Source organism: Mesoplodon mirus (assembly GCF_964341445.2).
Source record: "Mesoplodon mirus genome assembly, chromosome: 13".
Lineage (NCBI taxonomy): Eukaryota > Metazoa > Chordata > Mammalia > Artiodactyla > Ziphiidae > Mesoplodon > Mesoplodon mirus.
Window position 1 is genome coordinate 8568751 of NC_138989.1, and position 13874 is coordinate 8582624.

The 13874-nt window shown below is 37.3% G+C and overlaps 1 protein-coding gene across 7 annotated transcripts in view; it reads left to right on the forward strand.

Moving 5' to 3' along the window:
- IFT81 (intraflagellar transport 81) overlaps window positions 1–13874 on the forward strand; it is a 200573-nt gene that overhangs the window by 143595 nt on the left and 43104 nt on the right. The window contains exon 12 of one of the 7 annotated variants that reach the window (XM_082641361.1): window positions 2967–3385. The exons of the other annotated variants lie outside the window; for them this stretch is intronic. Coding sequence (XP_082497487.1) covers window positions 2967–3044 — 78 coding nt within the window. The 3' untranslated portion in view covers window positions 3045–3385. Of the gene's footprint in view, window positions 1–2966; window positions 3386–13874 lie in introns of those variants that run through there. 7 annotated transcript variants of the gene reach the window in all.

The window sequence follows — 13874 nt, forward strand, 5'->3', positions numbered from 1 at the left end:
CCATTAAAATGACTTCGTTGTAAATGCTTACAAATTTTAAAAATATAATTATGTCTTACATTGCTATCTACTTTACATTTTGAACAATGCTTTAACAGCTCTTATTTCACTTATCCTTCTGTCAGACTCATGAGATTAGTAGGACAAGTAATATTGTCATTTATAGACAGTTAAACTTAAGCACCAAAAATATAATCCCCATCTCCTTTTCATAAAGGAGCTCTTTCGCTCTTTCTTAGCTCAAGAAAGAGTGAAGGAGCTCTTGAGCTCTTTGTTAGCTCAAGAAAGAGTGAATGACTGAAGCAAAATATCTTGCCTTTAGCTCAGTGCTTTTTTTTTTTTTTTTTTAGCAAATCAAGTGATAGGTCATATTTTAATTCCTAAACATTGCCTCACTTTACCACCTCAAACAGCTTTTTTATTTTATACTAGGTACTAGCCCTCAGCAAAAGCTACTTTGAAAAGCTGCTCAGGCCCAAACTTCATTTTTGGATTTGAAAAGTTATTGAATTCATACCGTTACAAATTGGCAATGAACCTTAACTATGCCAAACACAAATGAATTGTTTCCACAACACCACTTTTCTCTGGTGCTTCTGATTGTAGCCTCCCAGTATGCCTTCTAGCTTATTGGGAAGGTAGTAGAATTCAGAAGTCAACACTTGATTGAAAAATTCCTTTGGCTTTCATAGAAAGGAACGAAATTGGGTCATTTGTAGAGACCTGGATGGATCTAGAGACTGTCATACAGAGTGAAGTAAGTCAGAAGGAGAAAAACAAATATTGTATATTAACGCATATATGTGGAACCTAGAAAAATGGTACAGATGAACTGGTTTGCGGGGCAGAAATTGAGACACAGATGTAGAGAACAAATGTATGGACACCAAGGGGGGAAAGTGGCGGGGGAGGGCGTGGTGGGTGATGGTGGTGGGATGAATTGGGAGATTGGGATTGACATATATACACGAATATGTATAAAATAGATAACAAATAAGAACCTGCAGTATAAAAAAAAATTCCTTTGGCTTTTTTTTTTTTTTTTTTTGTGGTACGCGGGCCTCTCACTGTTGTGGCCTCTCCCGTTGCGGAGCACAGGCTCCGGACGCGCAGGCTCAGCGGCCATGGCTCACGGGCCCAGCTGCTCCGCGACATGTGGGATCTTCCCAGACTGGGGCACGAACCTGTGTCCCCTGCATCGGCAGGCGGACTCTCAACCACTGCGCCACCAGGGAAGCCCTCCTTTGGCTTTTAACATCCACTTCCAGATTGCCTTAAGACATGGGAGTATTTTAAATGATACTTGGAAGCCAACAGAGTGTGCTTTGTGATATCCTTGCTATCCAGGAAAAAAATATTAATTATGCATCAGTTTCACTTTATAAGAGAACACGCTATCTCCTAGCATTTTAATTTTTTCTTAGGAAAATGCTGCCCATTTGACCAGAAATACCAATTGCTATGGCCATATTTGGTATGAATAGTGCTTATAATTCAGTATTAGATATTCCCTCTCTGCAAATGTGGGAAAAGAACCTAGTGCCAAGCTATTAGCTTTTATCTTTGACAAATTATGGTGAATAGGAAAAGTATCTGATGACAGAAAAAGGCACATTTTTTAAAGGGGAAAAAGATAACTTTGGATATGATGAGGTCAACTTAATTTTTAAACAATGTTTGGTCAGAAACTAGAACAAGTCAAGTAAATGATTTGGCAGTCACCTAAAAGAACAGAAGGTATTGGGGAACATTAAGCACAATTTTATAAAGAGCAAATCTTGGTAGACCAGTTTTGTTTTCTACTCTGATAAAGTGGTAGACCATATGGACAAAAGGGAGAAAGTTTGTTATACTTAAAATTATATAATATAGCTGGACTTCACTGAGGTTTCATTTGGTATCACAGGGTAATTACCAAAAAATCATGTTCTTTACCACCAATCTGTTAATGCAGTTGGTGAGAGGGTATCAAGAAATAGTAGCACGGTGTTTGAAAAGAATATTATGCCCGGAGTCACAGATAGGAGAATGAGGAAAGGGAGGGGTAACCTTTATTGAGCAATTTTTATACAAGGCTCTGTGCTAGATGATTGGCAAACATATATTTCTCTTCTTCTTATAAGGGATATTATTGTTATTTCCATTTTACAATTAGTTGAAACTCAGCAAAAAAAAAGTATAGATTTACACAACTAATAAGTGGCCGAGCAGGATCCAGGTCTCTCTCACATGTTCCTGTTGACCTTAAGCAAATGACTTCTGCATCCGTAAAATGGGAGAAGTTGCTCTTCATTGTCGTTAGGAAGGACACATGAAATAATGGATGTCCAAGCTTCTGAGAAATTCAGAGGTTAAGTCAACATATAACATCTGGCATCCAAAAGTAATCATTCCTGTGGGCCCCATGTTACTGCATGTGGGAGAAGCAGGATAGTGGAATAGCTAAGAGCGTGGTCTCTAGAACTTGGTTTGAGTGCAGATCCTGGCTTTGTCAGCCTATTAGCTGGGTGACTTTGGCCAGGTTCCTTAACCTTTTTGTATTCACCTGTAAAATGTGACAGTTATTAGTATATACCGCCTAGAATTATTATTGTGCAGATTAAATGAGTTAATACCTGCAAAGTGCTTAGAATAGCACCAGGCACATACTAAGTGCTCAATAAGTATTAGCTCTTAATATTTTTATGTATTTATGTACCTGGATGAAGAATTTGAAAGTAAGTAATACAGTTTACAGCTTAAAAATTGATATTAGTATTTTCCAGATTGGGAGCAATTCAGTAGAAATAAGTATGAAATAGAGATAAAATAATTTCCACAGATTCAAGATGTGATGAGATAGCACTGAGTCATTTTAGCTGCCGTTCACCAAGCAGTACCTGTGTGCTCAATCTTGAGCACTTTAAAAACATATCCTTGGGGCTTCCCTGGTGGCGCAGTGGTTAAGAATCTGCCTGCCAATGCAGGGCACACGGGTTCGAGCCCTGGTCCAGGAAGATCCCACATGCTGTGGAGCACCTAAGCCCATGTGCCACAACTACTGAGCCTGCGCTCTAGAGCCCTTTAGCTACAACCACTGAGCCCACGTGCCACAACTACTGAAACCCACGCGCCTAGAGCCTGTGCCCCGCGACAAGAGAAGCCACCGCAATGAGAAGCCCGCACACCGCAACGAAGAGTAGCCCCCGCTCACCACAACTAGAGAAAGCCCGCACACAGCAACGAAGACCCAACACAGCCAAAAATAAATAAATAAATAAAATAAATTTATTTTTTGAAAAACCCATATCCTTGGCCTTTCTCACCTTCTGAGATGACCCACACTGAAGTGTGTTTCTAAGTAAATCTGCTTCTTACCCCAAAAATAAAAATAAAAACAGGGCTTCCCTGGTGGCGCAGTGGTTGAGAGTCCGCCTGCCGATGCAGGGGACACGGGTTTGTGCTCCAGTCCGGGAAGATCCCACATGCCGCGGAGCGGCTAGGCCCACGAGCCATGGCCGCTGAGCCTGCGCGTCCGGAGCCTGCACGTTCGGAGCCTGTGCTCCGCAACAGGAGAAGCCACAACAGTGCGAGTCCCACGTGCTGCAAATAAATAAATAAATAAATAAAATAATTAATTAATAAAATAAAATAAAACCAAAAACATATCCTTGGTGCTGGTTGCACAAGTTGCTGGTGCTGTGAATGCATTTAATGCCACAGAACTGTACACTTAAAAATAGTTAAAATGGTAAGTTTTACATTAAGTATATTTAACTACAATAAAACACACAACATATGCTAATTCATACTCTCAAAAAGCCTATGAGGTAAATATTATCTCCATTTTATTATTGAGGAAATAGGCTTAGAGAAATTTAAGTAACTTGCCTAAAGTCACACAGTGAGTTGCAGAGTAAGGATTTGAATCCAAATCTGAATACCTCAGCAGTTGTGCTCCTAAGTGAATGCTGAGCTATTCTTCAAGACACTATTAGAATAAGTTAATTTTAAGATTCATATTTGACTCTAAATAGGACCACATTGTAGACAGTCATTAACTGGAAACAGAAGCTTCCTAGAAACTTGCTAGAAACTTCATTCCTTGATTATCCATATGTAGATGTTTGATTAATCTTTTCTTAGAAAAATTTAGGAATGTGACTGTGTAAGGATAAATGTAACAAATACTATACATATAGTAATTTATATTCCTTTGACACTTTCTCTTTAGAGGTGTGCATTTTGAAGTACATTTTGATGCTTCCTACTGCCATTAAAGTCAATATTCCAGATGTTACATTTTGTCTAAGAATTTTAGCTCTTCTGATGGCAGATGACAAGTGCTGCGGGCATTTGTTCTTACTAGACGTTTTCATTTGTGTTCCCTTGATTTTTCTTATTAAAAAAGATGAAGAGTCTAAAAATACTTCTTGCTTTCCTTATACTTTGGTTATCACTTTAACACTGTATTTTCATTGTATTGCCTTGTAGGCAATATACAGGAATAAGCACTGCAAAATCTTACTCTGCCAGACTTCTGACATAGGTAGGAATTTCTCAAACAGTTGAAATTATCTTCTTAATGATGGAGATTTTCTTGCCAGTCTAGTCTATCTTGATTTCTTTCTCTTCAAACAAGTGTTTGGTAGGTGATAAAAAAGTTAAGTTTAGAGACTACAGTTTCTGACATAAATGAAAATTTATAATAATATCTAACTCTATATCATGAAGTTTTCTATATTGGATTTAAATACATAATAAAGTATAAGTCTCATGGAATTGGTATTCTCAAAGAATTTTAACTGCCTTCCTCTCTGAGAGAAATCACCCCAAAAATGCTATGGAACTTTGATCCTGACCTATTTATTATTCTTATCAATAACTTAGATTAATAATAATAAGTAATGTTTATTATGTAATTACAATGTGCCAGATACCATACTAGGTTTATTATATACATTATCTCATTTATTTCATTGAGGTATATGCGATAGATATGATTATTATTACTAGTTTTTACAAATAAGGAAACTACGGCACACAGAGGACTTATGCTAACTTATCCAAGGTCACATTGCTAGTAATTAGTGGTACCATGATGTGAATTGCAGTAGTCTGGCTCCAGAACCCTTAATAATTTTCACATGACATGACAGGAAGCTAGAAGGAATAGTCAATCTGAGATGATAGAATTGTGATTCAGAATCATCTTGGTAGTTAAAAACATTGTGCTTAAGCAAACAAAATGTCATTAATGGGATATAAATAATAATGTCATAGAATCTGAGTTTTATCTGCTGCTCAAAAATCATCCAATAACAACGCAGCTTTAAAAAACAAAATGTTGGGGCTTCCCTGGTGGCGCAGTGGTTGGGAGTCCACCTGCCAGTGTGGGGGACACGGGTTCGTGCCCCGGTCTGGGAAGATCCCACATGCTGCGGAGCGGCTGGGCCCGTGAAACATGGTCGCTGGGCCTGCGCGTCCGGAGCCTGTGCTCCGCAACGGGAGAGGCCACAACAGTGAGAGGCCCGCGTACCGCAAAAACAATAAAAAACAAAATGTTGGGAATTCCATGGCACTCCAGTGGTTAGGACTCGACGCTCTCACTGCTGGGGCTCAGGGTTCAATCCCTGGTCGGGGAACTAAAATCCAATAAGCTGCGTGGCTTGGCCAAAAAAAAAATTTTTTAAATTATACTCTATTAATAAAAATATAATATCCCATTTACATGAAATTATGCCTGGAATATTATTTTACATTTTTGACTTCATGTTTTAAGAAAGACATAGTCAAGCCAGAGTCTAGATGAAGGTGACTAAAACAAATGAAAAGTCTGGAAACATTCACAGAAAGAATTAATTATGAATTAGCTGAGAACAAAAAACTAAAGAAAGACATAATAGAACTGCATTTTAATATCACAAGGATTATGGAAAGGATGGTGTGCAGAAAAGAGTTAACATAGCAAGCCTGAAACTGCTATTCTTAGAAAAACTTGCTTGCAGGATTGGCCCTTGGCTGGCATCCGGGAACTTGGATTTTAGAATTCCCACCATTCCTTGATAAGAATGGCTCACGTGCCTAAACTGTATGTACAGAGTGTGGTTTATGTTGAACACCTGCTTTCCTTCTTGGAGTCTGGAATTTTGGTATGGGCTAGGCAGAGTATGCCTACGTGACCAGCCCCTAGTAAAAACCCTGGGCGCTGAGTCTCTAATGAGCTTCCCTGGTTGGCAGCCTTTCACACGTATTGTTACAACTCGTTGTTGGAGGAATTAAGGGAGAAGACTCTTGGAAGCTTGCCCCTGGTTTCCTCCTGACTTCACCCCATGTGCCTTTTCCTTTTGCTGGTTTTGCTTTGTACCTTTTCACTGTAATAAAGCATAGCCAAGAATATGACTTTATGCTGAGTCCTGTGAGTTCTCCTAGCAAATCATTGAACCTGGGGATGGTCTTGGGGACCCCTGATACAGATGGATTAGTATTATTCTTGTTTTTGGATGGAATGTTCTTTCTGGATCTATTAAATTCATCTGGTCTAATGTGTCATTAAGGCCAGTGTTTCCTTATTGATTTTCTGTCTACATGATCTGTCTATTGATGTAGGTGGGTATTAAAGTCCCCTACAGTTACCGTGTTACTGTCAGTTTCTCCCTTTATGTTTGTTAATATTAGCTTTGTGTATTTAGGTGCTCCTATCTTGAATGCATCTATGATTATTATATCTCCTTGTTGGATTGATCCCTTTACTATTATGTAATGTCCTTCTTCATCTCTTGCTGTAGTCTTTGTTTTAAAATCTATTGTGTCTGATACTAATATTACTATCTCAGCTTTCTTCTTGTTTCCATTTGCATGGAATACCTTTTTCCATCCCCAAATCAAACTGAATTCAACAGTACATTAAAAGAATCACACACCATGATCAAGTAGGATTTATTCCAGGGTATAAAAAATAATAATAATAATAAAATAGAATAATATTTTAAAAATCAGATTATACAAGTAATATCTGAATACATTTTCATGGTCTGAAAAGCAAACAATACACATAAAACAAAAGTCCCTATTGATTACCTCCTATCCCCATTCCCAGTCCCTTAGACCCTTTTCCAAAGAGAAACCGCTGCCACCAGTTTTGTAAACCCTTTCAGTCCTTTCTCTGGAGATAGATACAGATATAGATAATACCGTTTTGTGAGTTTTAAAAAATATGAAAGGTATTATACTGTGTGTATTGTGCAACTTGCTTTTAATAGCACATCTTAGAGATTTTTCCATGTCAGTAAATGAAGAGGCTGTTCTCTAGAGGTTAAGAGGATCAGCTCTGAAGCCAGAACACCTATGTGCAGATCTCATCTCTGCCACCTATTAGCTGTTCAACCTAACAGTTAATTACAGCAGTTACCTAACTGCTCTGTGCCTCAGTTTCCTTGTCTATAAAGTGGAGATAGTAACAGTACTCACCTCATATGGTGGTTGTGAGGGCTAAATGAGTTAATACAACTAAGCAGTATACAACAGTGGCTGGCTTATAGGAAGCACTTCATAAATACTACCTACAGTTATAATAATTATTATTATCATGTACTTTTAAAATTTTAATTGCTACATTGTGTTCTGTAGAATGTATGTACAATTTCTTTATTCCATCCAAGGGCGTTCAAGAGGATCTGTTTCCTCTGTTATTTAAAACAGCACTTGATCCTCAGTCCTTTAATTTTTTGTCATTCTGACAGTATTTCATTTTAATTTTCATTTTTCTTGATTAAGATTGAATATCTGTCCACATACATGTTTGGTCACATATTTCTTCTGTCATTTGCCCTTTTATTGTCTTTCTTCATTTTTTTCTAATGGATTGAATGTATTTTCTATAAAAAAAATTTTTTTTGTGATACAAGTCACATAATATAAAACATACTATTTTAACCATATTTAACTGTACAGTTCAGTGGCACAAAGTACGCTCACATTTTTGTGCTAATTGAATGTTTTTCCTTATCTGTTTCTCATATTTTTACCTATATTCTGGATTAATCTGGGTAATTGTTTTCTTCTAGTCTGTCATTTGTCTCTTAGCTTTGTATATGCTGTGTTTTGTCACACAGAGGGTTTTCTTCTCTGTTTTTTCCAAACAGCCTTATTGAGATATAATTAACATACAATAAACTGCATATATTTAAAGTACAAGTTGTTTCTGTTGTTCCATGCTATGATAACTGGGGGCTACTGTATTAAATGGCATATTTATGTTTCCGGTTAGGTATTTAAAAATAACTTTATACAATAAAATAAACAATTATGGTTAGGAGGAAGACTTACATATAAATAATTTTTCTTATCAATTGAAGTACCAAGACATTTTAAATATTATCAATTTTCTAATGAAAAATTATGTATCTAGATTAGATTATACAGTTCTATTCAGGTTTTCTACACATTTACCAAGTGTCTTTTACATGCCAACTATTAAGTAAGTGGTGGTGAGAAAGAGATACGGCCCTTCCATCACAGAGCTTAATGGTTTCTTAGGGGAGTCAGAAATTTAACAAGTGATCTTAAGTGAGCTGTATGTTAGAACACACATTAAGGGAGTGGTATGGGAATACATTTCAGGGTTATGGGGTGTGAGCTGGGAAAATACTAACATGGTATGATTCCTGGGAGACATGCTACTTCACCTCTTTCTGTTATCTTAAAATCATACTGATCACAGCAACCTTTTATTGACAACTCAGTCATAATTATGAACATTCACTATTATACTATGCTATAACACTGTTTTTCTATCTCCTCTCACACTGAATCCTGCATAAAGCAAGATATTTCTATGTAAACATTTTTATAACACTTCAAATTATGGAAAACTAAGGTCACTTAATATTAAAATTCTGTCCCAAAATATGAAGCTATCATAGCATGGAACAACAGCAACAATTTGTACTTTAAATATATGCAGTTTATTGTATGTTAATTATATCTCAATAAATCTGGGGGGAAAAGGGAAGAAAACCCTCTGTGTGACAAAACACAGCACATGGTAAATATGATTTTTACCCATTCGTAGGCAACAATCTGAGCCTGATGACTTTGTCTCACTTATGGAAGAACAAAGAATAGAGGCTCTACTCCTTATAGTAGTGCTGCATAGCTACCGGTCTTTACCGTCTTCATCACCTTGGTACCTCTGAATCTCTGCATTAATTATTTGAGAAGCAAAACAAAAAATTAGCCCCAATGATGTAGTGCTAGTACCCTTCTCAGAGCTGTGATTGAAATGAATGCATGCTTCTGAGTCTGAAATTTTTTATAGCAACAATTGAACCTTTGGTTAAGGTTCCATTGTCATTTCATGCATTGAAAGGTCACTCCTGGTTTATGGTGTACGGGTTTAGAGTTCGTTATGTTTTCTTCCCAAACCTTACAAGAAGCTCAGCTGTTTTGCAGTTAATGGCTACTTTTAAAATGTGCTTGATCAAATAATATGAATAAGCAGCTTAAGAAAGAGCCAACCAATTCATTCTACAGCTACTGACAGAAATCCTAGAGCTAAATTGCAAAGATTATGAAATCTTCTTTAAATACTTCAAAGAGAAGCACAATGAAGATAAGGGGATCCTGGCAAGATTAGCTGCAGCTGTCAGATTCTGAAAAATTAGGAATCAAATTTTGACACTTGTAATTGAATCATCCACCCTTCTAAGTGAGCCCAGGCAAACCTGTGATATTTTTAGAGCCTTTCAAATCACATTACACTCTTTAGAGTTCATAGCAGGACCTAAGGCCCCTAAAATTTCCCAGGAGATGGAACAAAACAGAATCAAATAAATTTGGCTCAATTCACTGTAATAGAAGTAGGGTATTATATATGCAGTTTAGGTAATCCCACAATGTTAACCCAAAACGTGAAAACTTTTCATAGAAATTTTTTTTGAGAGTTAACTGCTTGGACAGCATTTGAAAACCCCATTAGAGATATAGTAACAGCTGTGTGGTGGTGATTTGATTTATAACAGAAGCAGGGAGACCTTGGATGGTATGATTACCTGTGTTTCCCAGATGGATGTTCCTGTACCACAAGTTTCTATGAAGACAGATTTCTACTAGCATATATCATATTGCTTATTATACACTCTCTCAAGAGAATCAGCAGTTAACTATCCACTACCATATGTGGGTAATTGCATTGTTTATGCTTGGCTTGGTGAGATTTTCTAATTTAAAGTTGGAAACATAATACTAACAGGTTGGAAAAAGGTTTGAGTAGTATTTGTATGTCTATATATATTGCACTTGTTATGATGGGTGATTTGAAAAGACTAACATTTTAGCAGAAAACAAAAGTTGCTTTGTGTTTCTTTTTTTTTTTTTTTTTTTTTTTTTGCGGTACGCAGGCCTCTCACTGTTGTAGTCTCTCCCGTTGCGGAGCACAGGCTCCGGACGCGCAGGCCCAGCGGCCATGGCTCACGGGCCGAGCCGCTCCGCGGCATGTGGGATCTTCCCAGACTGGGGCACGAACCCGTGTCCCCTGCATCGGCAGGCAGACTCTCAACCACTGCGCCACCAGGAAAGCCCCAAAAGTTGCTTTAAAACATTTTTTCTTGCCTTTAAACAAATAGCAACTCTGAGACGAGACTTCAGGGAGTCCAAATGATTTATGACATGAAGCATGACTTAAAAGATGGCCTTTTCAGGTTTTCTGCAAGTCTGAATTCAGACAAAATAGAAACACTGACAAATGGGCAAAAAAAAAATATGGCCATTTGGGCATATTCGTTCTACTCTTGAACAGTTGGTGTTATCCATTTCATACCTAACTCTCTTGGGCCTATTTCTGTAGTTTTCTGTGCTTAAAAATCATTTGATGAAATACCTGACAAAGATGTGATTCAGTTAATAAGTGGAAAATAGCATGAATAGTGGACTAACAGGATTTGAGGACAGAAGTATTCATTCTATTCCAGCTTTTCTAACTTTCTGAACTTTGATAAGTTGTATTAATTTCTCTATAGGTTTCTTCCCTGTAAAGGGGAATAGTACTTAAAAAAATGGTTCTTTGTGGTTCTGGACAATATAAAGTACTTATTATATAAAATCTTCACAGCTAATTACTGTGAAAATAGTTTCACACCAGATATTGAGTTGGAAATTTGCAACAGGAGCAGAGATTCTTGTTTCCACATACATATCCAGAATGATGTTTGGAATCCAGTAATACTTTTGAGTTCCAGATTAAGCTTGAAAAGCATTTGTAAATGCTTACATACTTAGGGAAATAAGCTGCCTTGTCCTTTTAAAAAGCTTGCCTAGATCATTACTATTAAAGGTTCTAAAACATATTAAATGGGTAAAGGAGAAAGAAGATCTGTCAAATACCATTTTGATCACAAAGGAGCTGAGTCTGTAAAATTGGTTCTGAAGTCAGAAGCTAGCACTATTAAAACATTAATCTTACTGATCTCAGCATCTAAAATGATGGCTGCTCTTTCATAAATGACAAATTTAGATTACAAATGTGTATTGGACCAAATGACTAGTAATAACTGCTATAATGGGCCTTCCTGCACAATGGCAATCTTTACAGTTCACTTTCATGACAAATTTGCTTGACTGGCCTGCTATAGTGCACTACTGAAAGCTTTTTCCTTAATATTCCAAGGATTTATTGCTTATCTCCTATGCCAGAGTTCCTTTAAAATATTTTTTAACTTAAATATTTAAGAAATAAATCTCCAAGTATTCACTCATAACCCTACCTGTGCAACACAACAGCTATTTTTATTTCTTCATTCTCTCCCAATCTTGGTTCATAGACACATATACAAACATTTTACATAGTTGTACTCAGAGTATGTAGATTTGTAGTTTCTTGTAGTAGTGATTGTTCTGTTTTAGTTCTAAAGAGCATTGTGTCACACCTAGACCTTTACTCTTCTGTTTGTTCTAATTACTTGACATTTCCTTGTTTCTTAGTATTTAGAAGGAACAGTAAATTGTCTCATTTTCTAGGTACTTTTTAACTGTGTTCAAACAAAATGACAGACATTATTAATCATTATCCATTATTCAATTTTTATAGAACTTTAGTACATTTTATAGATCTTATTTAAAAACCTCCCCAAGGTCACTTTAAGTGGTGGGGTCAGGATTTGAAATCATGTTTCTCTGACTCCAAAACCAGTTGGTCTCAACAACTCTCTGAACTGCTTCTGTGACCCCATTGTACTGCTCCTAGGACCTTTAATGATTAATTTATAAATTTGTGAATTTTTCCTCAGATAAGTTATTATTACACAGAATTATGAGTAAATTTAATTTTTAATACCCTAAGTCTATTCAAAATAAAATCTATCAGCTGTTAGGTTTTTGTTGGTGATGGGCTTTTTTGGGGTGGATTGTTCTTTTAATCATAATTGTTTAGATTAATACAAATATGTAGTTTAAAAAGTAAAATGGGGGGCTTCCCTGATGGCGCAGTGGTTAAGAATCCGCCTGCCAATGCAGGGGACACGGGCTCGAGCCCTGGTCCTGGAAGATCCCACATGCCGTGGGGCAACTAAGCCCACGCACCACAACCACTGAAGCCCGCGCGCCTAGAGCCCGTGCTCCGCAACAAGAGAAGCCACTGCAATGAGAAGCCTGCGCACCGCAACAAAGAGTAGCCCCCGCTTGCTGCAACTAGAGAAACCCCGTGCATAGCAACGAAGACCCAACGCAGCCAAAAATAAATAAATAAAATAAATAAATTTATGAAAAAAATAGTAAAACGGTATCAATATTCTTATGTATGTCTCCCAGTGACTATGAGCAAGGGTTTTTCCAGGGTAGTGTTCCGTTTCTTACCTTTTTTCACAATATGACACTTAAAGAAAATGATTGTTTAGCATACTGAGGTAAAAGGATAAGGCTGCTTATAGCTGAGGATGACTGGCTTTGGAGTTCTTTATAATATCTTGCACGTCTTGGCACACCCATAATATTTGTGCCACATGAGTATACTGGAGCATACCCCATTCAGGATGATCTGCTCTGGAACAGTGCTTCTCAGAGTGTGGTCTGAAGACCAGTTCTAGTCTACCGGCTGTTAAGTTACTAATCCACAACCATATAAATTAAGAGGAAGCATTTAGAAACATTTATAGTAATTTGATATTGTATAAACATTTTTGTTATTTTATAAAAGTATCCAGTCCACAAATGGTTAGAAATTTTAAAAAACTGGTCCATCACCATAGCTAAGTGTGAGAAACCCTGCTGTTCGTGGGAGTGGAGTTGATGGGGCATGGGATGAACACAGGTCAACTTTAGTACGTATGCCGAGTTGTCTTCCAATCTATTGTTCTAAATTATGTATCCCTCACTCTCAGTGGTGTATAGGTGTTCTACTTCCTCCACATCTTCAACGACACTTAGTATTGAAGGACTTTTTATTTTTGCTAATTGGGTGGGTATTACAATGGTATCTTTTTTTTTTTTTTTTTTTGCGGTATGCGGGCCTCTCACTGTTGTGGCCTCTCCCGTTGTGGAGCACAGGCTCTGGACGCGCAGGCTCAACGGCCATGGCTCACAGGCCTAGCCGCTCCGCGGCATGTGGGATCTTCCCAGACTGGGGCACGAACCCGTGTCCCCTGCATCGGCAGGCGGACTCTCAACGACTGTGCCACCAGGGAAGCCCTACAATGGTATCTTATTGTGGTTTTAATTTGCATTACTAATTTGATTACAGATGAGGTCAAACGTCTTTTAGTATGCTTATTGGCCATTTTGGATTTTCTTTTCTATGAAGTGACTATTCAAGTATTTTATCCATTTTTCTATTGGATTATTTGCCTTTCTCTCATTGATTTGTAGGTTTAATTCATGTATTTTTGGATACAAATTCTTTATTG